The following is a 24,865-nucleotide window of genomic DNA, read 5'->3' as shown; positions in this document are numbered from 1 at the left end:
AATAAACTCAGTGGTATGACTCTTAAGGTACTAGGTCTCTAAACAAGTGCTACCCAGCTCTAACAATGTTTTTCTGAAAACTTTCTTGTAATTATTGCTTTTCTGACTCCACAATGATACTTTAGAAACTTTAAAGCTATTTGCAAAATGTTAAGAAATTTAACAAAATTAAACAAAAAACCTTATATGACTATAATGACCATTTTTCAACTTGCATTACTTAAAAATTCTTTGGTTCTTCAGAAACTTCTCTAATCAGAATATCCTCAGTCCAAAGACCTCATATGATATCTATTAGTAAGGTGGCATACCAAACACAGTATACAATGTGATATCAATATATTAAAACTAGCCGATTAAAAATTGGTCTTACTAAATCATTAGATATAATAAGTTTTATTTATCTGGTGGTGCCTGATGGTCACAGGGTACTATACAACAAATTTTAAAAATACAATAAGAAAAAATTGAACAGCCAAAGAGATTAATTGAGAGGGCAAAAGCCCACAAAGGAACCAACAAAAGTGCAGAAAAAGAACCCACCCACTTTCCCATTACATTAATTTCTGCCCTTGTTTTAAGTTTAGCTTTAGGAACATCAAAACAAAGTGGGAAAGAAGTTTGGAGATAAAGAGAATTTAACTTCACATAGCGTCTTTCACTTTCACAAAATGCTTTTCTTATTCAATAATAAGCATACAAAACGATAGTTTAACTCTTAAGGAACTCTTGAGCCTCTGTTTGGTCCAGATGTTTAAGATTGCATCCTTTAGGACTTCCCCTGTCTGTGCCCACAAATTCTCTGCATTTATAAAGTCACTTATGGTGTAGTATTCTCCTGTGCTCTATTTTGCCACAACAAATGCATAGATACTTTCACGTGTGTAGCAAGGTACTCAGCACATAGTAGGTACATGAGGAATACTTGAATTGTATTTTCAAATTTTGCCAAGGTTGAAAATAACATATTGCACACAAAACCTGGCATATTCCAATTTGGCTTTGTAATCTTTCTTCAAGTCTCATGATCAATTTTGATGCTAATTTGACACCAGCCATTGTTAATAGCATGATTTTAACAATTATGCCATTTCTACCTACTATTATCAATATTTGCTACAAGAATTATGTGAAGATCATTTTGGAACATACATAACTGAGTGTGGGGATGGTGGGAGGTAGGGAAGAGTCACGTAACATATATTAATGGGTAACTGCCAGAAAACTATTCCATGCGTGACAACCAGAGTTCAAATTTTACTGCCCAAATAGCAATTCTGTATAAGTAAATTTAATTCTATTGCCATACTTCTCTCATCTAAAGCTAACAAAAATACATTTCAAAAAGCTGGTATGCTAAGTGGCCAGTATTAGACAAAGTGGGAAAAAGATTGCCTTACAGTGCCATGAGCATTTTCTCTCCCACTACATCTCATACTTACCTAAATACTAACATAAGGGCAAAAAAGCCATGGGTAAAGCCAAAACCTTAAATAAGGGATGCTGGACCACAAAAACGCAAGAGCAGAGAAGCTACAGGGGGAGGTAGAGAACAACCTTTCCTAAAATATTGCTTATTAGAGAATGGCACTTATTTAGTGCTGGTCCCTCCAAAAACGGTGTATTTCAGTCCAGGCTTGAAATTTGAAAATTCATTCACTAGCTAAGTGCCTAATGCAAAACAAATGTGAAGCAGACGAAAATGGTTTCGTCGGTATCTATTTATAATATTGAACCAAGGATGATCAAATAGATATCTGACTATGTCACACTTGGGAGACTGAAAACTTTCTCTTTTATTATTTCAATTATTTGAAGATTGTCTCCCTCACAATAGATAAAAATACTTTGCAGTAGAAGATATCTTTAAAATTTTAGTCAGGTTTTCCTACAGTAAATTGGTTATTTGCTATCAAAAGTTGGATACAACTTTCAACATTTGTTTTAACAATGCTTGTCTATAAAGCATTTTGAGATCATTAGAGATGAAAGGCGCTATGTAAGTGCAAAATATTATTCAAGACAAATCAGTAAAGGTGCTCTTTCTGTGGTGACAATGAGTGAACCTTCATGGTGGAATGGTTATGCTATTTTCAAAGTCAGAGTAACTCCCAAAGTATTCTCACCCTGAAATAAGGGGGGAAAACAATGGGATTGTATCACTTTTGACAAACACATTTGTCACCACTTAAGAGAAATGTGCGTTTTTCTTGCCTTTTAAAATAAAATTTAGGTGACAAGTTAAATGATGCCACTCAACCTACACAAACCAACACTTTTATCAAAGTTCCTCATTTTACAAGTTTCCATGTTCAAAAAACACACACAAATTAGCATTTTGTACACAAATGTTTATTTTTCAAATAAACATCCCCTTTAAACACAAGGAATGAAATCTAAATCTTCATAAAGATGAATTCAAAATGAAATCCCTCCAGTAAATTGTGTGTAATCACTGTGTCCTTGGTCACTACTGGCATTTACTGTTTAACATCAAAAACAAAGACAGGTTATTTAAAAATCATGCTACTGGATTTCTAGCTCTTCTTCTATGACCAGTTCTACGCTGATCTGCAATGTTTAAAATTGTACATCACCGAATTGAAGCAAGTTTAAGGTGTGGAACAGCTGTGCATTAAACACAAAAACAAACAAATAAAATTATAAGATATAGTCAAGTTCATAACGAATATAGGTGTTTTTTTCATCATTGTAGATCCTTGGATAATGTGCTATGAGTGCATCCTGTGAACCAATGTAGATAGAATTGTAAATCTTCCAGTATACATCTCTGACTTTTCTGGCTGGGTGAAACAAACCCTAAAAATAAAAAAATAAAAAAATAAATTAAAATTACTTTAGTTTTTTAAGCAACATACTGATGTTATCTGCTTTTCAGAAGCATATTTCAAACATAAAAGTCATCCAGAAGTCTGGATATTTTTTCTTCTCAAAGGGTAAATCAATTTTCTAAACTGTTAAGCAATTTGTTCAGACAAGATCCGATTCTTTTGTCATTTTCCTTAATGATGTAACTGCTTTGCCCATATACGTAGTGTCCTATAGATAATTAAGAACAGTAGTTTATTAATTTAGTAATTGATTTTTACCAAACTATTTTCATCATTACAAAAACTGATTTAAATGCGTCAAACCACAAATTAATCCTTTTTTGACTTTAACATACCTGCAAACAGTATTGTAACATTCTACATGGTCCAATAGCAACTCTTAGGCCCTCCAGGGCTCCCATAACTGCTTGAATAACATGGGGAGATGTCTCAAATACATTAGGCCATACATAATTCAACAAATGATTAAGAGAATCTTCACAACCAAATCCATAAACCCCAAGAGACATGTGCTGCACCACTGCACTGGCAGTCTGTCTATGTACAAGATCTCTGTAACGAAACAAAATTTAGTTTTAGTTTTATAGAAAACATTTATTGCTTATTAGAAGCTTCCCTCCTTCAGAACATTAGCAGCAAATACACTATGTATTCGCCATTAATTTTAGGAAAAATCAAAGCATTCTGAAACTTCATTTCCTTACAATTATTAACCTATTATCATTAGAATTATTAGAACTGAATTCAGCTCAAAAGCATAGCATGCTTGAAAACTGTTTTACCCCCACCAAAATAAACTTATTGTATTTCATTAGAAGAAAAATGAGTATCAGAAACTATTTTTTAAATCTACCACTCAAAGAGCAGACATAACACATATAGAATAATAACTGAAATACCACATCCTGAAATCTCATTAAATTTGAACTTCACAGATTTAAAACCAGAGATAACCCAAACATTATATGCTTCTGATAAAGTTAGACTTTTGAAAGACAGTTTACTCAAAACAAGGGAATAAAAATTTCTTATGTATTTATCTCTTAGACAACTTATTACACTAATGTAACCTTCCCTTGATAATAATGGGATCCTTATGTACAAATGGGTATATACTCCTCTGCTAAATAATCCAACACTATTATCTTTTTACAGATAGTGATTTTCAAGTCATCACCCTCCTGGATCATCTAGTGGCTCTGTCACTAATGCAGCTTCCCAAAACTCATTAAATTAGTTAACTTGAACTTTACAACTGGCCATATATCAACATCACACCCGTCTGAAAAAAAAACACTAGGACTTTGTGGTGACAAGTTTTTCTCACTGTTCAAGGGTCTAATTTTTTCACTTCTGTGTTCAAAATTGTCTTCCTAATGGCTGAGGCTTCCTGAAGTTAAACTTCCAGATAAAGATACAGGCATGTGTAAAAAGATATGAACATACAACATCTGAGAAATGATCTGTCAACTAGTTTCACTGTATCAAAACTAAATGGATGAGGTGTTATTCAATGAGTCATACATAGCTATTATATTTCTTACAGTAACAGGAAGAGAAAGAAACCAAAATTTAAGGCAAAAAAAAAAAAAAAACAAAACTGACCTGTCCATCAAAGCATCTTCAAGTAACGGTGTTACAGCATAAATATAGTCTTTTCCCATTTCTCCAATGTATTCAAACAAGAAAGAAAGTGATTTTAAAACACCATTCTGAACATTCAGTTCAGGAACTCGATATTCATTCATTAGTGCAGGCAGGACTGTGAAGGGTGAACATGTCTCTGCTACAATAGCTATGGCCACTGTAGTACATACTCGGTTCTGTCTTTCTTGAACTTTGAGGTTGTTTAGCAGTGTGGCCAACACATCATGTGGTCTAGGGAAAAATGCATCCACAAACTTGTTAGCATCAAAGTTAAAAATAACTATATTGGAAAACAACATTGGAAAAGAATTCTATAATGAAATATAAAATATGTGATACTCCATATTCTCACCAATTCTAGTTAATATTCCAAGTTAGAGATATGGAAAAAGGGGATTCATCAATCAAGTAGGGACCTAGAGGATCTCAAAAGTATCTTCTAAGACATTAAGATTTTATGGTTCTAAAAGCCTCTCTGTTATCTTTCTAAGTTACCTACTATTCACATTCAGAGAATTGTGAGTGCAGATTGAAACATACAGATTGGTTCACATTTTTTTTTCATTAAACCCTTATCCTCCATCTTAGAATCAATACTGGGTATTGGTTCTAAGGCAGAAGAGTGGTAAGGGCTAGGCAATGGGGGTTAAGTGACTTGCCCAGGGTCACACAGCTAGGAAGTATCTGAGGCCAGATTTGAACCCAGGACCTCCCATCTCTAGGCCTGACTCTCAATCCATTGAGCCACCCAGCTGCCCCCAATTGGTTCATTTTTTTAAAATATAGTAAGAAATTTCCATTTCTAAAACGGAAATCAAGAAAATGTTTACATTGGATTTAGTCTCTAGTCAGATAATCTGAACCATTGGGCTGGCAACATGTAAGGCATTAAGTTTGGATGGTCTCTAAGCAACTGATAATGGCACCTTTACCATATCACAGTATGGAGGGGGCAACTCTTTCTCTTTTTCTTCCCTTCTATTCTCAAACATGATAATAAAGAGAAGTTACTGACTATGGCCTTCGCCTCAAATTCATCAATAGCTATTTGTTGCAAGTTAACATTTTAAGAAGATAACTGTGAAATTGTAGAAAAAGGCAGGTGGAATGAGAACCAAACTTGAATTAGAACTATGTGAATGAACTATGGCTTCACAATTATCACACTCTGTATCACTAAGTTAGAGAAGACACATATGATTTGCACTTTATTGCTGCCCAAGAGCTTTCTCAGTTTATTTCTACTAATAAATAAGTTATAATGCAGGTTAAGTGAGCATTAACACAGAAGGGCATATATCTCTTTTGTACATTAAATTAGTCATGTGTATTAAACTGATTTCCTAATGTCATGGTTTTTATTAATATTGAAGAATAATTCCTAAGCTCCAGTCTTGTATCACTAATTGCCTAATGGAAATTTTTGAAGGGTCCAAGACATCCAACAAAACTCATTATCTTTCCCCTAAACTCACCTCTCTTCCAAACTTTTCTATTTCTGGGGAGAGCACTATTATCTTTCGAGTCATTCCAGTAAACAATTCTGCAGTCATTCTAGACTCCTTGCTCTCCCTTATACAATTAATTACCAAATCTTAAGGATTCCAACTCCACTATATCCTTGAATCTATCCCCTTCTCCTCAGTGACCTGGCCACTGCCCTGGTTGAAACCTCGATCACATCTTGCTTGAACTATTGCAATAGCTTTCTGGCTCAAGTGACTCCCCTCTCCAACCACACATGTAGCTGTCAAAGAATGGTTCTGAACCATGCCACTTACTGCCCAATAAGCAAAAGTCCTCCCTCTTACTTCTTGGAACAAATATATGGCCCTGCTTGGCATTTAAAGCCCTAGACAACCAACTCCAACCTCTCTTTCCAGACTTGGTAGATTATTACTCCTCCAGGCACTCCTTTGGACTGACAAACTGTTTGCTTACTCTTCCTTAAACACAGTCTTCATCTCTAACCTCTGCACTTTTGTACTGGTTGTCCTCAACCTCTCAATATATCCCCTCCTAACTTCTGTCTCTTAGAATCCCTAGTTATTCTGTCAAAAGTGTAGCTCAACTATCATCTACAAATGGCATTTCCTAATTTCTCCCCAGTTGTTTGTTCGTCCCCTCACAAACTGCCTTTTGTTTACTGTGAATGAAAGTGATGTTTGTCCTGATATGATATAAACTCTTTGAAGCAAAGGACTATTTTTGTAATCCTGGGACTAATATAGGACTTAGTATGTAATAGGTACTTAATCAATGTCTGTTGAACAATTCTTGAAAGTGTGACAGTGTTGAACATAAATATGACTGATATTTTGGTTGTACAAAACAAAATATCCACAAGGCTCAAATATAAATTTTCTGTATATTTCAAATGTAATTCAAGAAAAATGCTATCTACATTCAGAGAATTGATGAACTTAGTGTAGACCGAAGCATGTTTTTTTCACTTTCTTCATTTTTCTTACTTTGGGGGGAGGGGCAATATGACTTATACAGAAATGTTTTTCAAGATTTCACATGTATAATGGGTATCACTGCTTACCTTCTCAATGGGTAAGGAAAGGACAAGAAAACAATTCTTTTTAAAAGATTACAAAAAACATAAATTCAAATGTAAAGAAAACACCCTTCCAACTAAATTTAAAATTAAGGTATTATAGAAAATGCCAATGGGAAAAGATAAAAGTGCCTTCTTAACTATAACTACTTTAAAGTATGTATTAAGTACTCAGGACCTTGAATATAAAGACATATGAACAATTTAAAATATAACAAAAAAATTTTATAATAAATGTCCAAGAAATCAATAAAAGTAATTACCGGGGCAGCTGGGTAGCTCAGAGGATTGAGAGCCAGGCCTAGAGACAGGAGGTCCTAGGTTCAAATCTATCCTCAGACACTTCCCAGCCATGTGACCCTGGGCAAGTCACTTGACCCCCATGGCCTACCCTTACCACTCTTCTGCCTTGGAGCCAATACACAAGTATTGGCTCCAAGACAGAAGGTAAGGGTCCCTAAAAAAAAATAAATAAAAGTAAAAATAAAAAATAAAAGTAATTACTTACCCAATGGCTTTTGCAATATAACCAAATGTGTTGACTGTGGCTCTCCGGATAGCTTTTTTATGAGCTTTTAACAATTCTAAAAGTTCAAAGCAAATTCTCATCCATTCTCTTGCAGAGACATATTCTGCTCCCCTGAAAACAAAACAAGCCATTAAACAGTCTGATATCAAAAAAAAAAAAAAAAAAGTTTTTTTAATAGCAGGATATTAGATATGTAACATCTGAAACTATTGTGGCCTCTTTCTTGATGTCTCTGGATCGTGCACGAATGGTTCCTTAGGTCTATAAAAAGACTGTAATTAACTACATTAATTAGCTAGCTGGGGGCAGGGGAAGGGTTGGAGGGGTATATATGTGCACACAACATTAATCAAAAATTCACCAGGTCCCACTCTACTGGAGGCAACAGCACAATAATATTAGCAGTATATACATATGGGAGAGTCATCTTAAAAGCCAGCAACATTGCTCTCTGGATACCAGAGAGTGCTCAGCCTATAGATGCTTTCAATAATCCCACAACAATGAACCAGAGGCTTCAAGTGACGACAATGGCTAGGCCACAATTAAGCTAGAGTTTCATAACATTTTTGTGCCATGCACTATTTTGGCAATTAGGTGAAGTTTATGGATCTCTTCTCAAACAATGTTTTCAAATGCATAAGATACATAGGATAACAAAGGAAACCAATTCTATTGAAATGCATTTATCAAAATATTTTTTAAAACAAGGGGGCAGGTAGATGGTTCAGTGGATCGAGAACAGGCCTAGAAATGGGAGGCCCTGGGTTCAAATCTGGCCTCAGACACATCCTAGCTGTATGATTCTGGGCAAGTCACTTAACCCCTATTGCCTAGGCCAGAGGTCAGCAATGTATGGCTCTTTCTGCGGGAGCCATAAAGTCAATTTTTTTTCAGGCACTGTCACAGGAGCGTGCACTGTGAGCACTGTACGGCTCTTACGAAATTACATTTTTAAAAATGTGGCGTTTATGGCTCTCACGGCCAAAAAGGTTGCTGACCCCTGGCCTAGGCCCTTACTGCTCTTCTGCCTTAGAATGAATATGCAGCATTGATTCTAAGGCAGAAGGTAAGGGTTTAAAAAACAAACAAACAAATTCATGGACCCTCCAGTGAAGAACTCCTCAGCTAATGGGTGGGAGAGCTAGGGGACAGAACCAGCACTTTCACTGACATAGGAACTCCTAGGTGAAGAAACTCCCTTCCAATGCAGGTCAGCACTATCTCTGCAACTAAAGGTTAAGTGACTTGCCCCAAATCCTCAAAAGGTTGGTGGAATAAACTTTTTCTTAAAGGTAATCAATTGCAATTCTCTCTCACAGGATCACAAATTTTAAGTAACACAAAGTCAATTAGTAATAAACAAAATCATTCAAACAGAAAATCTGGTTAGGTCTTAAAATTATAACTTTAAATATTAGCGAAAAACTACTGAACTTAATTATGAATTAATTATCATTAATGAACTAGCAATTTAGGCTGACCTCAACAACATGAAGTTATTCTTAACAAATGAGTATATGTAAATTATTTTATACATTCCGGGAAACAGCAAATTCAAAGTTAACTTTTAAAATGCATAGTTTTGGGAGGAAATTTTTAAGCTTTTTAGTAATACCTGTCAGCAATACGTCCAACAAGATCAATACAGTTTTCTTGTACTTTCTCATGTCTGTTCTTTAAGATAGGTGTAAGCCTTGGCAATAAGTCCTTAATTGGTGGAGTCATCTTGTGCATACCTATTTAATGAAAATCAATAAACAATCAATTAATATGTGAACCATATTTTTATTTCTACCTTTATTGAGCAACTTTTGTGTACACAACTAGGCATAAGACTTTCAACTACCTATAGAGAACTTCAGACACTGATTTTTAAATTTCATTTTTGCCATCAACTTTCAATTACGCACATTAAATGAAAGAAAATCAGTGAGATGGGCAATTCAAAGCGGTGAACGATCCCCAAAAATGTTTATTTGGTTTTGGAATGTGTTTTTATACTGACATCGAAATAAGGGTCTATCTAATGATCTGGCAAAGCACAATACTACTTCAAACCAGGGGTAGAAGTTTAAATTAAAGTAAAAATTTCAGAAAGGGCCCCCTTACCCTTTAACTGCAAAACAAACAGATCTCCAGTCTCCCTGCAATGCAGGGGATACTTGGGTGGTATTTAAACCTATGGAGAGAAAAAAAGGAGGCAGCTGGCAGGGGCTCTTGCTCTCACTCAAAGATTTTTAGCTCTGACTGATTTGCTCTCCATTGTCTTTCCCACTTTTCCCCAGGCAAACCATAAGGTTTGAAAACCCCATGCACACCAGAGCCAAATGATTATCCCTCAACAAATTGAATCTTTCAAGTTTAAAAGGACTTAATTGATTTGGGGATTATATGCATGTATGTCAATGCAGTGTTTTAGTTCTCTGACTTTGCATAAATAACTTTTGTTAAGTTAGTAGGACAAATAGCTGCCACAGCCCATAGCTGACTATCTTCATGGAGGTTACTTGGGGCCCCTCCAAACCCTGAAGGGGTTGACTCTGACAGTAGCTATACTTCAGACACAATGAAATGATACTATGAAAGAGATGCAGTATAGTACAGTAGCTAGAGGGCTGGACTTGGAATCAGGAGACCTGGGTTTGAATCCCACCTTAACACACTTATTAGCTGTGCCAAGTCACTTACCTTCTCAGAGCCTCAGTTTCCTCATCTGTAAAATGGGCATAATACTTGCACTACCTACCTCATAGGGTTGTTGTGAGGAAAGCGCTTTGAAAACCTTAAAGCATTATATAAATGTAAGTTATTATTATTATCGGGAAAGCTATCTTGCTTCATCATACTGCCCTCTTACTAAAAGCTCATCCTTATTCTCCACTTTCTAAAAATAATCTATTCTAAGCTTGCTGCAAATGTTTTTTACACTTCCTTTGGGACAGCTAACTTAGTATTATTTTAAAAGATCTACTAGGCAGACTAGATGGGATATGAATAAAAGTGAAGAAGCAATATCTTGTAAACTAATGATTTCATAATCTCAATTAAATCAAATGAACTTTAAACTAAAGATCTGTCGTCATCTGCCAATTTTGAGTTGTTGATATTCTTTAATGTTATGTTCTAAAGCTGAAATTAGATTTTAGAAACTGATAGGACACTTTATCTCAAAAGATCTAAATTCTAAAATGCCAAGCATTTCAAATTTAGAACTGCCTCTTCCTCTTCCTGACCTAATGACCTAACATACTATATTAACCTAAAAATAATTATTTTTCTTTGGAGATGTAATAATTTCATGGCCTCCTTAGTTTGGAGCAACCAGAAGTGTTCAAAACCAGGAGTGGGAATTATTGTCCCAACTACCATGCTTGAGTGCAAATTAACAATGTATAAATCAAACAAGGCTAAGGCATATCTCACATTTTCCCAAAATTCCATACCTATTACATTCACAATGGCCTTCAGTGCTCCCAGGATGCTTCCCAATACTTCAGGGTACTCTTCACCCAAGTATTCATACAAGACAACACCCAAATGTCCCATCAGTTTTTCCTAAAACACAGAAATGTAATTTAGAAACAGATACTAAAATTACTTAACATTTTATATAAAAGAGAGAGAAAAAAAGGGAGTACATAAAATTACCTCCTGACAAGTTTTCATAACAACAGCAGTACGAGAGATGAGGTCAGCAGCCTGTTGTCTCACTTTGGCTGATTTGTTGTTCAAACGCCACAAAACTGTACCACAGATCTGGGGCAAGTATGGTTTGACTCTTTTGCCAAGGGCATTGACCACTGTGCCAAAACCATTCAACATCACTGAGTCCTTAAAAAAAAAAAAAAAAAAAGAGGCAGTTAATATATAATGTGTAACAGTAATATAGCAGATGAATACTTCAGGGATTTCCTTACCATTTTAAAGGTTCTTCCTCATATTTACAGCGTTTTAAATTTTACAAAGCAATTCCTTACAAAAACTCTGAAGTAGAATGTGTAGAGAACTCTTTAGCTCTTTTTACAGATAATGAAATTGAAACTCAGGTTTAGTAACACCCAACAAGTCATTCAATTACTATGATGCATCAAAGCAAGGGTCATTAGCACCTTAGTTTTCTGACCCTAAATCAAGAGTTCTTCCTGGTGTGGTTCACTGTGGCTTAAAGGAACAAGTAAAAACTGCACAATGAAAAACACTCTTTAAGAGTAATTTAGAAAATTAAAGACAAAGACATTCAAATTTTAAGTTTTTATCACAGAAAAACCTTGAATAAACAAGGATTCTTGCCATTGAAATTTCATTTTTTATATCTCTATAAAAGCATAGGACACTTAAGTGTAACCAATTTTGTTACATTATAAAGAAAAATGGTAAAATTTTCTTACAACTTAAAACTGGTTACCTCTGTGGTCTGTTCCTGAAAGGCATAAAGGATGCCATCAATAAGTTGCTCTTCAAGTTTGTGGTCAATATCTGCTGCACCCAAGTTGCCCATTATTTTCTCAATAGTTTCCATAACCATCTTCCTGTACTGTTCAGCCTCATCTTTCAGATCATCCACAATCCGGGAAATAATTTCTGCTGCACCTACTTTGTTTGCCAACTCCACTGTGGTATCTACTAACTGAAAAGAGAAAAAACAACCTCAAAAACATTCTTAATTCATTTTTATTTTAAGAAGTGAAGGTTAGAGGCATCATTACAACAATTTGCTTATGGTTCCTCACGTCCCTGAGATTTCAGATATACAAAAATTAGTGTTAACAGGGTCTCTGAATGGCATGTGTAAAAAATGACACGGTATCAGAAGAAAAAATTATTTTTCCTTTTCAACCTCTTGGGTAAAGAAATAGAGGTACTATGAGAATTTATCAAGTGTCATGACAAATAGTTAGCTATGTTCTTGAATCAACAAAAAAAATTTTGCTAAGTGCCTACTATGTAAATGTGCTATTAATAAGCTCCATACAAAGACTTGAACCTTATTTAAAACAGGCTTCATCTCCTCTAAACTCTCTGCATTCTCTTCTTACATCATTCAAATAAAGCTGCTCTCTTTAAGGTTACCAAAGATCTCCTAATTGACAAATCTAATGGCTTTTTCTCTAGCCTCAAATTTCTTGACTTCTCTGCAAAACCTGACATGTCACTCTCCCATCCTAGAAGCTCTAAGTTTTTATTACAGTACTGCTTCATGGTTCTTCTATCTGAATGACTCATCCTTCTGTCTCCTTTTAATGCTTCCTTCATGATACACTCACTTAGCATGACTTAGCATTGGTATTCCCCAAAAGTTAGGTCCTGGATCATTGTTTTCTCTTTTTCCTCTCTACTATCTCATTCGATCTGCTCAGCTCTCATTGGTTCAACTGTCATATCTATGAAAATGACTCTCAGATCTATATTCAGCTCTAGTTTCTCTCTACTAAGTTCCAAGCTTGTTATTTTCAACTGCTTATTGGATATCTTGAATTGCGATGTCCTGTAGGCATCTCAAAACCAACACATTCAAGAGAATTCATACCTCTCTGCCCTATCCCCATTTGTCCCATTCTCCTCCAAACCTTCCTGCTAAACTTCCCTTATCAAGGGCAATATTTATTCTCCCAGCCAAAAAGGATCTCAAACTCAGTATTATCCTCACTCTTACCTTACATATCAAATCCATTGCCAATTCACTGGTTTTACCTTCACAGAATCATCTCAGATGTCCTTCTATTTACACAGCTACAACCTAGATGTGAGCCTAATTCAGCCCTCATAATTTCTCATCTGCACAACTACAATTTTTCATTTACTTGTTTCAGTCAGATCTGAGCACTCATGACCCCATTTAGGATTTTCCTGATATTGGAGAGATTTGCTATTCTCTTCTCCAGCTCATTTGATAAATGAGGAAACTGAGGCAAACAAGGCTAAGTGCCTTGTCCAAGTTTACACAGCTAGTGTCTGAGGCCATTGAACTCAAGTCTTCCTGACTCCCAGCCTGGAGCTCTAACCACTACTACAAAATCTTTTCTTAATTGGTGTTCCTGACTTGTCTATCCTCACTCCCATTTATCCTGTGCCCAGCTGATAATGATTTTTATAAATCAGAAAGTTCTACTGTTTCAAATTTTAAAATCTTTACAAATTGGCCCCATCATTTCTAGTCTCTTATACTCTAATCCTCTACAAATCAGCTACATACAACTCCTAACAGTTTTTTGAACCTGATGTTTCATATCCCACTTCTGTGTCTTTGCAAAGACAGGTTCCCATAACCAGAAATGCTCACCTCTCTACCTCTGAATGAAAAGATTCCTTCACTTCCTTCCTTATATAGAAAGTCTCAGCTTATTCTCCCAGCTCCTGGGTGCATTCCCCTCTGAGATTACTTCCCACCTATTAACTCTATTTTATATATACCTAGTTATTTATGTGTTGTCTCACTCTGAAAGCAAGCTCTATGAGGGAAGAGATTTTTTACCTTTCTTTGTATCTTATCATCATAGCACAATGACCAGCACATAAGTGCTTTCTAATTAACATCCTGGTTAACTAAAAATTTTGGGTTTTGTCATCTGTTTTCCCAAGATATTACTGGGGGTGGGTTGGATAGACACCATATTTAATAAAGAAAACTGGCTTCCAGCATATAAGTACATATTCAATATAATCTATAATGACTTCATAATGTCTATCAAGGGTGCTATTATCTCAGTTAAAAAAATTAAAAGCCTTTAAGTTATCCTGATTCTATGCACCCCCCCCCCAACTTCAATAGTTGTTGCCTAGTCTTAACATTTTGCCTTTCCATCCTTTCTCAAATCTATCCCTTATTCTTCATTCCTCACTATCATTACCCTATTTCAGATCATCACCTCTCATGTATTTTATTATTATATTATCTTTCAACCCTCCATTCTGTCCTAATATACAGTTCTCAAGTCACTCCCCAATTCAAAAATATTTGGAGTTCCCTGTCCCTAGCATGTAGTTTAAACTCCTTAGCATTCTATAACCTGTTTCACTTCCCAACTTTGTCTCTTACTTCTCTTCCAAGCTCACTCTGCACTTGTACATTGTAATAAAAAAGGAAGTATTCAACATTGTCTTAACTTCTGCTCTATCCTTTTCTCATGACTATCTAATTAGAATGTATTATCTCCCAATTATGCTTTTTTAATCTTTTCAATTCTTCAAGCTCAGATCAGGTGCCATCTCCTACAGGAAACCTTCCCTTCTCCTTTCAACTAAAAACAACTAATCAACAAGCACTTATTTGCTGCAGACAATGTGCTAGATGCTAGGGGACACAAATGAACAATCTCTACTCTCATGAAGCTTTGATTCCCCTGTTCATCCAACTTCTTGGCTTTTTTTGTATTTCTATTCCCTTGCCACTTTCTACTTTTTATTATAGTTGTAAAAAAACAGAAGCTCTGGTAGGCCTCACTGAGCTAGAAAAATGCCTAGTATAGGGCTACTAATGGACTGTCTAATGTCCCAGGACCAGCTACATTCAGAGAAACTAATCAATGGATTAATGTTAAAATATCACAGATTTTTCAGCCACAAGTCAAAATAAGTTATATTGCACAGGAATTGAAATCTGCACTGGATGTGGGAATATCCAGTCCATAAAATACCTGAACCTTGGAAATGTGCCTGGGATCTTAACTGCTAGGGTTTTAAAGTATCTTAACTTTTATTGGCTCAGAATCTTCATCTAAAAGGCACTCAGCAAATGTTAAACTGATGCCCAGAATTGAGGAAAAGATCCAGATTTTAGAGACTGAACTGCACGAAGGACACTTACAAGATATTACTGAACAAGATAGTGAACGGATAAGGTTTCAGGTTTTTTTAAAAATACTCCAAAACTTAGACAAACATGTTAACCAGAGAGTTCCACAATGAGATTCTATTGTAATGCAAAGAACAGCAAAAAGGGTTATATTTGTGCTTTCAGTGAATGTGACATATTTCAAGAGTAAACATAATTCACCATGTTGTGGAATTAAGAAGCCAAAAACCATACAGGATAAACACTGTACATAAAAATCTTGTTTAAAATATTGCTCTACGCAGAATTTTTTAAGTGAAGCATTGGACAAAAAAGTACAAGTTTAAGAGTTAAGTATGACTCTACTAAACTAATTATCTGGAAGAAAATTTTGCACATCATCTATAGCTATATGATTTTATATTCAATTAAGTAAGCATGGAAAATCCTGCTCTCATTGTTAAACTAAGAATGACTGCCACACATCAGAATGGTTTTAACTAAATCTTACCTGTCTATAATTTCTTCGGTCCAAAGCCATTCTGTGTTGCCAAAAATGTTTGAAAAATGGGGGAAGAATTTCCGTTTTGATGTAATTTGCTTCTACACCATCTGTCCCACAGCACTGCTTTACCACCTAAGAGGCAATATTTAATAAAAATGGAATTAAAGTGCTTCCACAAAACTAATCAGTTTCTTTATAGATGATATGTTACAATTCCTTTTTAGACTCTGACACAAATCCATTTTACATAAATTTATGTAAAAATGGTGTACCTTCAACACAATTTTTTTCATTTCTTCATCAGGAGACTGGAATTCTCTGATAAGGATTAACATGACTTCTCTAGTATAGTAGTTTGCATATTCTGCATCCATAAGAGGAATAAGGTATCCAATGGCTTTCAAGAAAGCAGCCAAGCCCTGTTTTATTAAAAAACATAATAAAATTATGGTTCAAATTGTAGCTTTCAAAAGAAGCCAAAAAGTAAAAAAGGAATTAATTTTTAGGTATACCTTTCCTCTGTGCTGGCGGATACCTTTCCACAGAGGTTTTAACACAGAATCAAAAGATTCAATGCCATAAGGAGTAGCTGCTTCAGCCAGAGCAGCAATAGCCAAAGCACTGATGGTCCGGACTTTCTGTTGTTCATCCACAAGACCTGAAACATAAGACTTTAAGTTTACAAACAAAAAACAACACTACTTATAATATTCTAATCAAAACACACAAAAGGTAGGTGGAATCAGGAAAATTTAAAAATCAACCAAAAAACCCCATCATAATTATGGTCCATTAGCACATAACATCTATGTCTATAATGCTATGATGATGTACATCCTAGATTTTAAGCCATTATTCTGTGTGTGATATTCATTCTCTCTGTCTCTCTCTGCCTCTTTCAAGCACAATCAGGGACAGCTATGTGGCTCAGGGGATAGAGAGCCAGGCTTGGATACATGAGGTCCTAAGTTCAAATCTGGCCTCAGATACAGTCTAACTTCATGACCTTGGGCAAGTCAATTAACCTCAATTGCCTAGTCTTTATGCTTGAGCCTTGAAACCAATACTTAATTATCAATTCTAAGACATCAGAAAAGGCTTGTTTTTTTTTTTTAAAGTAAGAGGTATATTATCAGTCTTGCTTTCAACAGTCAAGAACATCCAATTATGCTTTCATCCTTCCAGACATCTTCAGTATATCTTCCCCCAAATAAACACTTGGTCCTCTAAATTTTTTAAGTCAATATCACATCTTTAAGTTCAAAATCAACAGCCAGGTAAGCATACTTATAACAACTTACCATGCTCAATGATTTCAACTAAACTTCTGAGGTGAGGGAGGATAGCACAACCCATAAGAATAGCAATTTGCTGCACAATTTTAATACCAGTATGCCTCGCCTGCCAGGACTTCTTGCTCTTACACACAGCTTTCAAAAAGGGCAACAAAGAAGGAATGCCCAAGGCAGAGGCAACAACAGCAAAAGCTCGAGCTGTTGTGTTACGGACATATTCATCCATGTTATCAATATCAGGTCTCATAGTGGAAATCATGGTCGCCAGGCCAGCAGCCTAAAAGAAAGGTGAAATTACATAGGAAAGTTGAACATTTATATCCCTCAAGTACTTTGTTAATTATAATGGACTTTCTAGTAGATGAAGCAATTCCCTCAGAATAACCCTGTGAAGTAGGCAGGGCTCTCTTTATCATTTTATAGTTAAGGAAACTAAGTGAGCTTTCCTATGGACACACTGATAGTGTCATGGGAAGGAATAGAACCTAAGTTTTTGGATCCCAACTCCAACACACTTTCCATTACATAATGCTCCCTCCCTCTCCAATTAGTCACCAACTTGCTTTACTACAATTCTCTGGTACCTAGGAGGAGGAGTAGATTACTTAATTCCTTCCCTCTAACTGATATTTAAATATAAGAGCAACTGTCCTCTGAAATTCACACATTTTCTATGGCCAATTTTTTTTCTTTTAAAAAAATTCACTTAATGTCATCAAAGATAAAGAAATACCTTAGCCAAATTTGAAATTATTTCCCTGCCTTCCACTCTGGCATAGTAATCTTCATCAATCAATAGTGGTTCAATAACCACAAGGATCTGAGAAGAGAAAAAAGAGAATAGAAGTTATAACAACAATCAGCTCATCCTATAGAAGACAATCTCCTAAAATATTCCCAATTATGGTTTTATATCTTTCTTTGAATGACCCAAATTTACTTGACATATATTTGATATAATTACATACCATTCACCAGGTCCTAGAGTAAAATCTTAAAGCATGGAATTTAGTTAATTTAGAAATATGCTTTGCAAGACTTCACATATATAACAGGTGTGTATATATATATATACACACATATATATATACACACACACACACACACACACACACACATATATATATATATATATATATATATATATATATATACCCATTGTGAAGACAGATATATATCTGTCTTCACAATGGGTAGGGGGGAGGTGCTGAAGGGAAAGAATTTGGAACTAAAAAACTGTTTAAAGAATTAACAAACAATAAGATGGAGATGAGAGAAGTGGGCAAAGGAAGTTAGAATGTAAAACCTATAGCAGGAATAGGGGTAATTTATTGGAAAAGTAAACTGCCTTAAACTTCAATAAGCCCTAATACATTAATGTATTAAAAGCACAGTATAACTTCTTATAAGTTTGCATTATCAATAGGTTAAATCATATTCTAGTTATTCTTTTTGAAAGGACATAAAATTCTGTGATATTTTCATTGATTCAAGGAAATAATAATTGTTTTAGAGTACAAAAATTCCAAGTACTTAGAGCACTATTCCCAGAGGATTCTGGATGATAAGAGTTACTGTATCATTTTATAATTTGCTCATCTTCTACAAAAATGTTTTATCACTGAAAATGAGAGCAAATGTTTATGTAGAGCTTTATGGTTTGCAAAGTACTTTGCATCTTAACTCATTTGATTCATTGAGTCTTATGAAGCAAATTTTAAATTCCCATTTTATAAATGAGAAAACTGAGACACAGAAAGGTTATGTGATTTGCCCAAGATTACACAGCTAACAAGTATCTAAGGCAGGATTCAAGCCCATCTCCTTCCTGATTCCAAGTCATCCTAGAGAACCAACAATAATATTCAAATGTCAATTTTTAATAATTACAAACAGTATGGAAAAAATATTTACTATTTCTTCAATTCTCAAAAGCTATTGATGAAAAAGATAATTTTAAAAGCTAAGAAGAAAAAAACAAACCTTGTGCACATATGGTCGAACCAAATCATCCAGTTTATACAAAATTCTATCAATAACTTTTACAAGCAAATGACGCTCTTGATCTTCAAGTGTTGGAGACATCAGCAATGGAAGAATCTGATTAAATAAAGGCCCAGCTCCAAATTCACGCGCTTTGTCAGTGATTTGACGCAATGCAGCCTAAAAATATAAATCAATGAGTTAAAGGACATTTCACAAGCATTTTAGGAATAGTATAGCAATGAATTTACCACATGAGCTATTCACCAGTGTCCAAATGAAAGATGAAAACCAATGATTTTCTGGTGCAATTTATGATAAAGAACGCTACAAAAGTCTTTACAATTTCAGAGAACTTATCTTCCTATTTTCAGTACAAAGATGACCTCAATTAACTAATACTGTTCCAATTCTTTTCTACTTTTCATATTAATACCCAAAACCAACTAATATTCTAAAAGGCAACTTCAGGTTTCTAAAAAAATTCCAAAACCTAAAGTTCATTTCAAATGTTAAAAAGAAAAAGTTTGATTCTTTATAAAAATCTACCTTAAAATTTTCACGCTGCATAATAAATTGATTTCTTTCTATTCTGCCTTAGGGAAAACAGGGCCATAGAAAAAAGTAAAATTAATTAATTCTCACCTTTCTCATTGGAGGTGTACCATTCTTGATTTTTAAAAGCAATTTCATTATTTTTCTCTCTTTTTGTTCTTCTGGACTAAGTGTTGATTCATCTACATCCACCTATAGAATAATTTTTAATAAATAATTTTAAAATATATGCATTACACACAATCAATTCCCATCCCCAAAAATGAAAATGGAAACACATTAAAGCCTTTTATTAATTCTATTATCTTTACTTACCAACAGTTTATCAAAGTATTGAATATCATCAGGTTTTAAAAAGGGAAGATTTCCAGATGGTTGGTCATTAACACTTTTCATAGTCCTATCTTCAGTTTGCATGTGGAATCCAGTCATGCCACCTAAAGGTGTAGGAGTGGCTGTCAACTTTCGAGCTGGAGTACGAATAGGAACATAGCCAGCTGGAGGGGGCAGTACCTAATGAATTAAGAGTTCAATAGTGATATATAAGTATCATCAAAATGTAATAATAGCATTACATGATTTAAAATTTTAAGAAATTCTGATCGTCCAATGTCAAATCTCAAACACATTTTCTATGTTAATGAGTTTTAAATTACAAGAATGAATTACCTTCCAAAGACTCAATTACTTTGGTATAATAAACATATTTCGATTTTATTTTAAACCTGTAATTTCACTGGTATAGTGTGTTCTATGAGAAATTTCTTCTACCAATAAAGTCAGATGACTTGATAAATCTTAGAAAGCTACCCTCTTTCCCAGAGTTTCAGAGCCAGCATGTGTCAGAGATGAAACTTGAATTCTGTTTTTCTTAAAACATTTATTTTTTCATACTGATTTAAGACTTTGATCACTTATATTTCTGAAGACACATTATGTATACTATAAAAGGCATTTCTTTGGAAAAGAATGATAAAAACGTGTGGGAAGTATGGCAAGGCATGAAGGAACACAGATTAGAGTTAGAGTTCCTATTAATTAGAACAAACAAGAAGGTACTTAAAAACAATAATCTTGGATCAATGTTTATTTATAAAAGCCATACCACTCAAGGCTTTAAAACTATACATCATTAAATTTTGACTATACGTCAATCAAAAATTTTAAACCAAGGCAGCAATACATATATCTTAAGATTCCACAAATTAGAATAGGAAATGCATAAATTCATGCTTTTAATGGAAATGTTATGTTCTGGCATTTTTATAAAACATTTTTTTAATGACAATTAGAACTGAGAAATCTGTGGTTTTATTTTAGGCATTGAATCAATTTTTATGAAGTTTTCCATACCAGGAGTCTATCTAATTCCATGCTAGTTTTTAAACCCACAATTTAACTATATACATGCATGAGATTATTTTTGGTAAAAAATAAACAGGAGGAAAAACATAGGCTTTGAGAAAAATTTAAGTAATGAAATGAAGAAGTTAATTATAAAACCAGATATAGAATCAAATCAGATTACAAAAATAATTTTGTTAAAAGATTTTTATAACTTAAACCACGAATTTTCAAGCTCCTGTGAAAAGGCCTAGAAATATTCAATATAAGATCATTAGTTGATTTTACAAAAACAAGCCTTTATACAACTATGTGGAAGTAAGTAGTAACATAAGAAAGAGATTTGGAACTCTTCAACGAAGAGTGGTTATAATGCATCATGTAAAATGGTATTGCTATGGACAACCTTTTGTGGGGGACACTTGTTTCTATGCTCACGAGTTTTAGAAGTTCTTAAAATTAGGTAGCAATTCATCCTAAGTCTTAACTGCTCATATAAAAGAAATCAATAAAACCCAATATGATTAAGTGGTTAATAAATATGATCTGGGAAAATGCTACAGCTGAAAAAAAAAGAATTCCTGGACTTCTAAAGTAGCATACTTACTCTATAATTCTTATTCCCAAGGAAAATGCAGGTGGGACTAAACTATATGCCTGAAAATTCATCCTTTTCCTACAGTTCTACTTAATTGTCCTAAACATCATTTCCATACAAAGCAAAGTCTTTCCAATCTTCCTTGAATAAAGTCAGGGTTAAAATGCCCATCTTCCATTCTAGTACCTTAATACCACTGCAAAAGAATCCTTGGAGATATGTATAAAACCTTGAGAAGTAATTTTTCTTTGCTTTTATGATTAGCCTTAACATTTTTCTGGGCACATACGTGGCAAGTATTGAAAAGAATTTTAAAAGCAACAATTGAGTAACTGATACCATATTGCTTTATTTTCTCAATAGATAGAGGAGGAGCAAGAGGAAAGCAGAAAATTTGGAACTCCAAAAAAATTTTTTAAAGGAATGCTTAAGGGGTCAGCTGGGTGGCTCAGTGAGATGGGAGGTCCTGGATTCAAAACTGACCTCAGACGCTTCTTAGCTGTGTGATCCTAGGCAAGTCCTTACCACTCTTCTGCCTTAGAACCACTACACAGTACTGATTCTAAGATGGAAGGTAAGGGTTTTAAAAAAAAAAGGAATTCTTAAAAAACTAAGAAATAAATAAATGGATAAGTAACTAAACAAACAAAAGTCAAGTCTTAATGATACTCCAATAAGAAATCTTCATTTTAGCAGATAATTACAGCTTACAAGTAACCAGTCTATCTGAACTTTTTTTAAAACCCTTACCTTACATCTTGGAATCAATACTAAGCATTGGTTACAAGGAAGAAGAGTGGTAACAACTAGCAAGAGGGGGTTAAGTGACTTGCCCACGATCACACAGCTAAGAAATGTTTGAGGCCACATCTGAACCCAGGATCTCCTGACTCTAAGCCTGGTGCTCTACCGATTTGAGTCCCTTAGCTGTCACCAGTCTATCTAACCTTATTTAATATACAACAGATCCTAAAGTGCTCATAAAGCTATATGAACATCAAGTACAGGAGTGTAAACGTCATGGATTATGCTTTATCTAATCTTTCCCTTTGGGTCAATTTTCAGAGAAATTTATTTTTTGAGTTACAACTTGAAACATTATGGTTAGATGTATCTCAATATAATGGAACTAAGGAGAAAAGAATAGGAAATAAAGGTAAGCTTTAGGAGAATCAGGGCAAATAAAGTCAGTCAAAAGAATTTACACAGACTTCTTTAAAAATGAATAGATCCGGGCAACTGGGTAGCTCAGTGGAATGAGAGTCAGGCCTAGAGACAGGAGGTCCTAGGTTCAAACCCGGCCTCAGCCACTTCCCAGCTGTGTGACCCTGGGCAAGTCACTTGACCCCCATTGCCCACCCTTACCAATCTTCCACCTAATGAGACAATACACCGAAGTACAAGGGTTTAAAAAAACAAAAAAAAATGAATAGATCAATTAAAAATAAAATGCAGATCCCAAAAGAAAAGCTAAATATAAAAAGGGTTAGAATGTTGTAACATTACCTTATATCCTTCTGGGAACATAGCATCCAGCTCTTCATCAGAAAGTGGACGATTTCTTTCATCAATTTCTCTCTCCCATCTCCATGCCTGAAGCTGTTCAGGAGTCATGCTCATTATGTGACCTATATATCAAGCAAAAAGATGTAGAGATTTAGTAAGTCACCAAAAATTAACTTTGAGACTTACTAACAAGGCTTTTAAAATATAGATATGTACCATATAGACTACTAAATCTAAGCCTTATGGTTTGTCTTTTCAACTGCATTCATGATCATCTAACCCTACCACCAAAACAGAATTACATTATTCTGCATACTATCAAAATTTTCTTACCAATTCTCTAACTTACTGACAAAGATGGAAGCTATTAATTGGAATTCCCAATAAAATATACATTATCTTAAAACAGATATTAAATATAGTTGCAATAACTACCTGGAGTGGGTGTTGCCATGTTCATAGCAGGTGTGCCAATTGGTGTTTTACCAGGAGTCAGAACAGGAGTACTTCCACCCATCTGACTAGCTGGTGTTTCATCCCAACGTGACTTTCTTTTGCTTGCTCCAGGAGTTGGTGTTTCACCAATTGAATCTCCACCACGATCTGTACGAGGAGTCTCAGCCCATCCACTTCCATGACCAGGAGTATCTTTCATAAAACAAAACCACAAACACTTTATAATTTCAATTTACTAGAGCAATTTAAATTTGGATTGTTTTACATCTGTGTGGAAAATAATCTACAGCAATAAGACAACTAAAAGCTAGAGAAAATAAAAATTCCTAAGAATTGATTTCTTTCATTCTACCTTCTGAGTTATATGATGGGGAAGCCAGGGAATGAAAGGAAGGGGGAAGAAGAAATTGAAAGCACCTTATAAATACTTTACTTTTCCCTCAAACTGGGAGACAGGTACTATTCTATTCCCCATCTTATAGAAAAAGAAATTGAGTCAGAAAGGCTAAGTTTAGTTGTTCCCGGATTCCAGGTTCAGCACCAACCTAACTGCTATTAAAGTTTAACAATGTAACAGAAAAGATTTCTTCTAAAAAATGTATAATACCAGTTTCTAATGTCAGGAGAGATCTAGTTCATGAGGAAAGCCCAGCAGAGGAGAACATGACATTAAATGCCTCTGTTCTAATCTTCAATTAATTTTCAGCCTCTTCAAAGTAGGAAAGCAACAAGGAATAAAACTTCACTCAATCACAAGAATTACTTGCTACTTCTTTATACTAGAGTCCACATAGGACAGATTTCAATGATTAAAATGACTTTCCGACATTACTCAGCAAATCAATTTACTAAATATGCCACCCAAATCTGCTTTCTTAATAAAGGGTTTGATCCAAAACCTACCTCTCTCAGTTTTAGGAGTCTCATCCCATCTGTTTTTACGTGCACTTGAAGTTGCACCTCCATGGCCTGGTGTTGCATGACCAGGAGTATCACCACGTCCAGGAGTAGCAGCTCCTGCTGGAGTATGGCTAGGAGTAGGATCCCATATTTTTGAGCCAGGTGTTGCTCCAGGTGTCTCACTACCCTTTGCACGACCAGGTGTTTCATCCCACCTCAAAGAAGGTGTATGCCCAGGAGTCTAAAACAAAAAACCCAATCATATAATTAGCTGCAATCTCTACTAAGAAATGGTACAACTCATTAAAAACACATTTTCAACATTTATTCATTATATACTAAAGGTGTAAGTGGGAAT

The 24,865-nt window shown here is 34.8% G+C and overlaps 1 protein-coding gene across 3 annotated transcripts in view; it reads right to left on the bottom strand.

The window, feature by feature from the left end:
- Window positions 1-380: 380 nt before the first annotated feature.
- The window catches only part of SF3B1 (splicing factor 3b subunit 1), a 48,663-nt gene continuing 24,178 nt past the window's right edge, over window positions 381-24,865 (bottom strand). For 2 of the 3 annotated variants that reach the window (XM_044669674.1, XM_044669675.1), the window contains 19 exons: window positions 24,511-24,748; window positions 23,587-23,799; window positions 23,152-23,273; window positions 20,019-20,216; window positions 19,794-19,895; window positions 19,149-19,328; window positions 17,899-17,985; window positions 17,172-17,442; window positions 16,383-16,528; window positions 16,143-16,289; window positions 15,877-16,002; window positions 12,000-12,221; window positions 11,243-11,425; window positions 11,038-11,149; window positions 9,210-9,330; window positions 7,571-7,702; window positions 4,458-4,730; window positions 3,188-3,404; window positions 381-2,820 (listed from right to left, as the gene is read on the bottom strand). In XM_044669674.1, the coding sequence (XP_044525609.1) occupies window positions 2,662-2,820; window positions 3,188-3,404; window positions 4,458-4,730; window positions 7,571-7,702; window positions 9,210-9,330; window positions 11,038-11,149; window positions 11,243-11,425; window positions 12,000-12,221; window positions 15,877-16,002; window positions 16,143-16,289; window positions 16,383-16,528; window positions 17,172-17,442; window positions 17,899-17,985; window positions 19,149-19,328; window positions 19,794-19,895; window positions 20,019-20,216; window positions 23,152-23,273; window positions 23,587-23,799; window positions 24,511-24,748 (3,249 nt within the window). In that variant the 3' untranslated portion in view covers window positions 381-2,661. Of the gene's footprint in view, window positions 2,821-3,187; window positions 3,405-4,457; window positions 4,731-7,570; window positions 7,703-9,209; window positions 9,331-9,703; window positions 9,774-11,037; window positions 11,150-11,242; window positions 11,426-11,999; window positions 12,222-15,876; window positions 16,003-16,142; window positions 16,290-16,382; window positions 16,529-17,171; window positions 17,443-17,898; window positions 17,986-19,148; window positions 19,329-19,793; window positions 19,896-20,018; window positions 20,217-23,151; window positions 23,274-23,586; window positions 23,800-24,510; window positions 24,749-24,865 lie in introns of those variants that run through there. The other variant, XM_044669676.1, reaches the window with a different exon arrangement.

The sequence above is a fragment of the Gracilinanus agilis genome, chromosome 3 (genome assembly GCF_016433145.1).
Source record: "Gracilinanus agilis isolate LMUSP501 chromosome 3, AgileGrace, whole genome shotgun sequence".
NCBI lineage: Eukaryota > Metazoa > Chordata > Mammalia > Didelphimorphia > Didelphidae > Gracilinanus > Gracilinanus agilis.
Note: the sequence above shows the minus strand (reverse complement) of the source record. Positions and strands in the feature narration are given on the sequence as shown.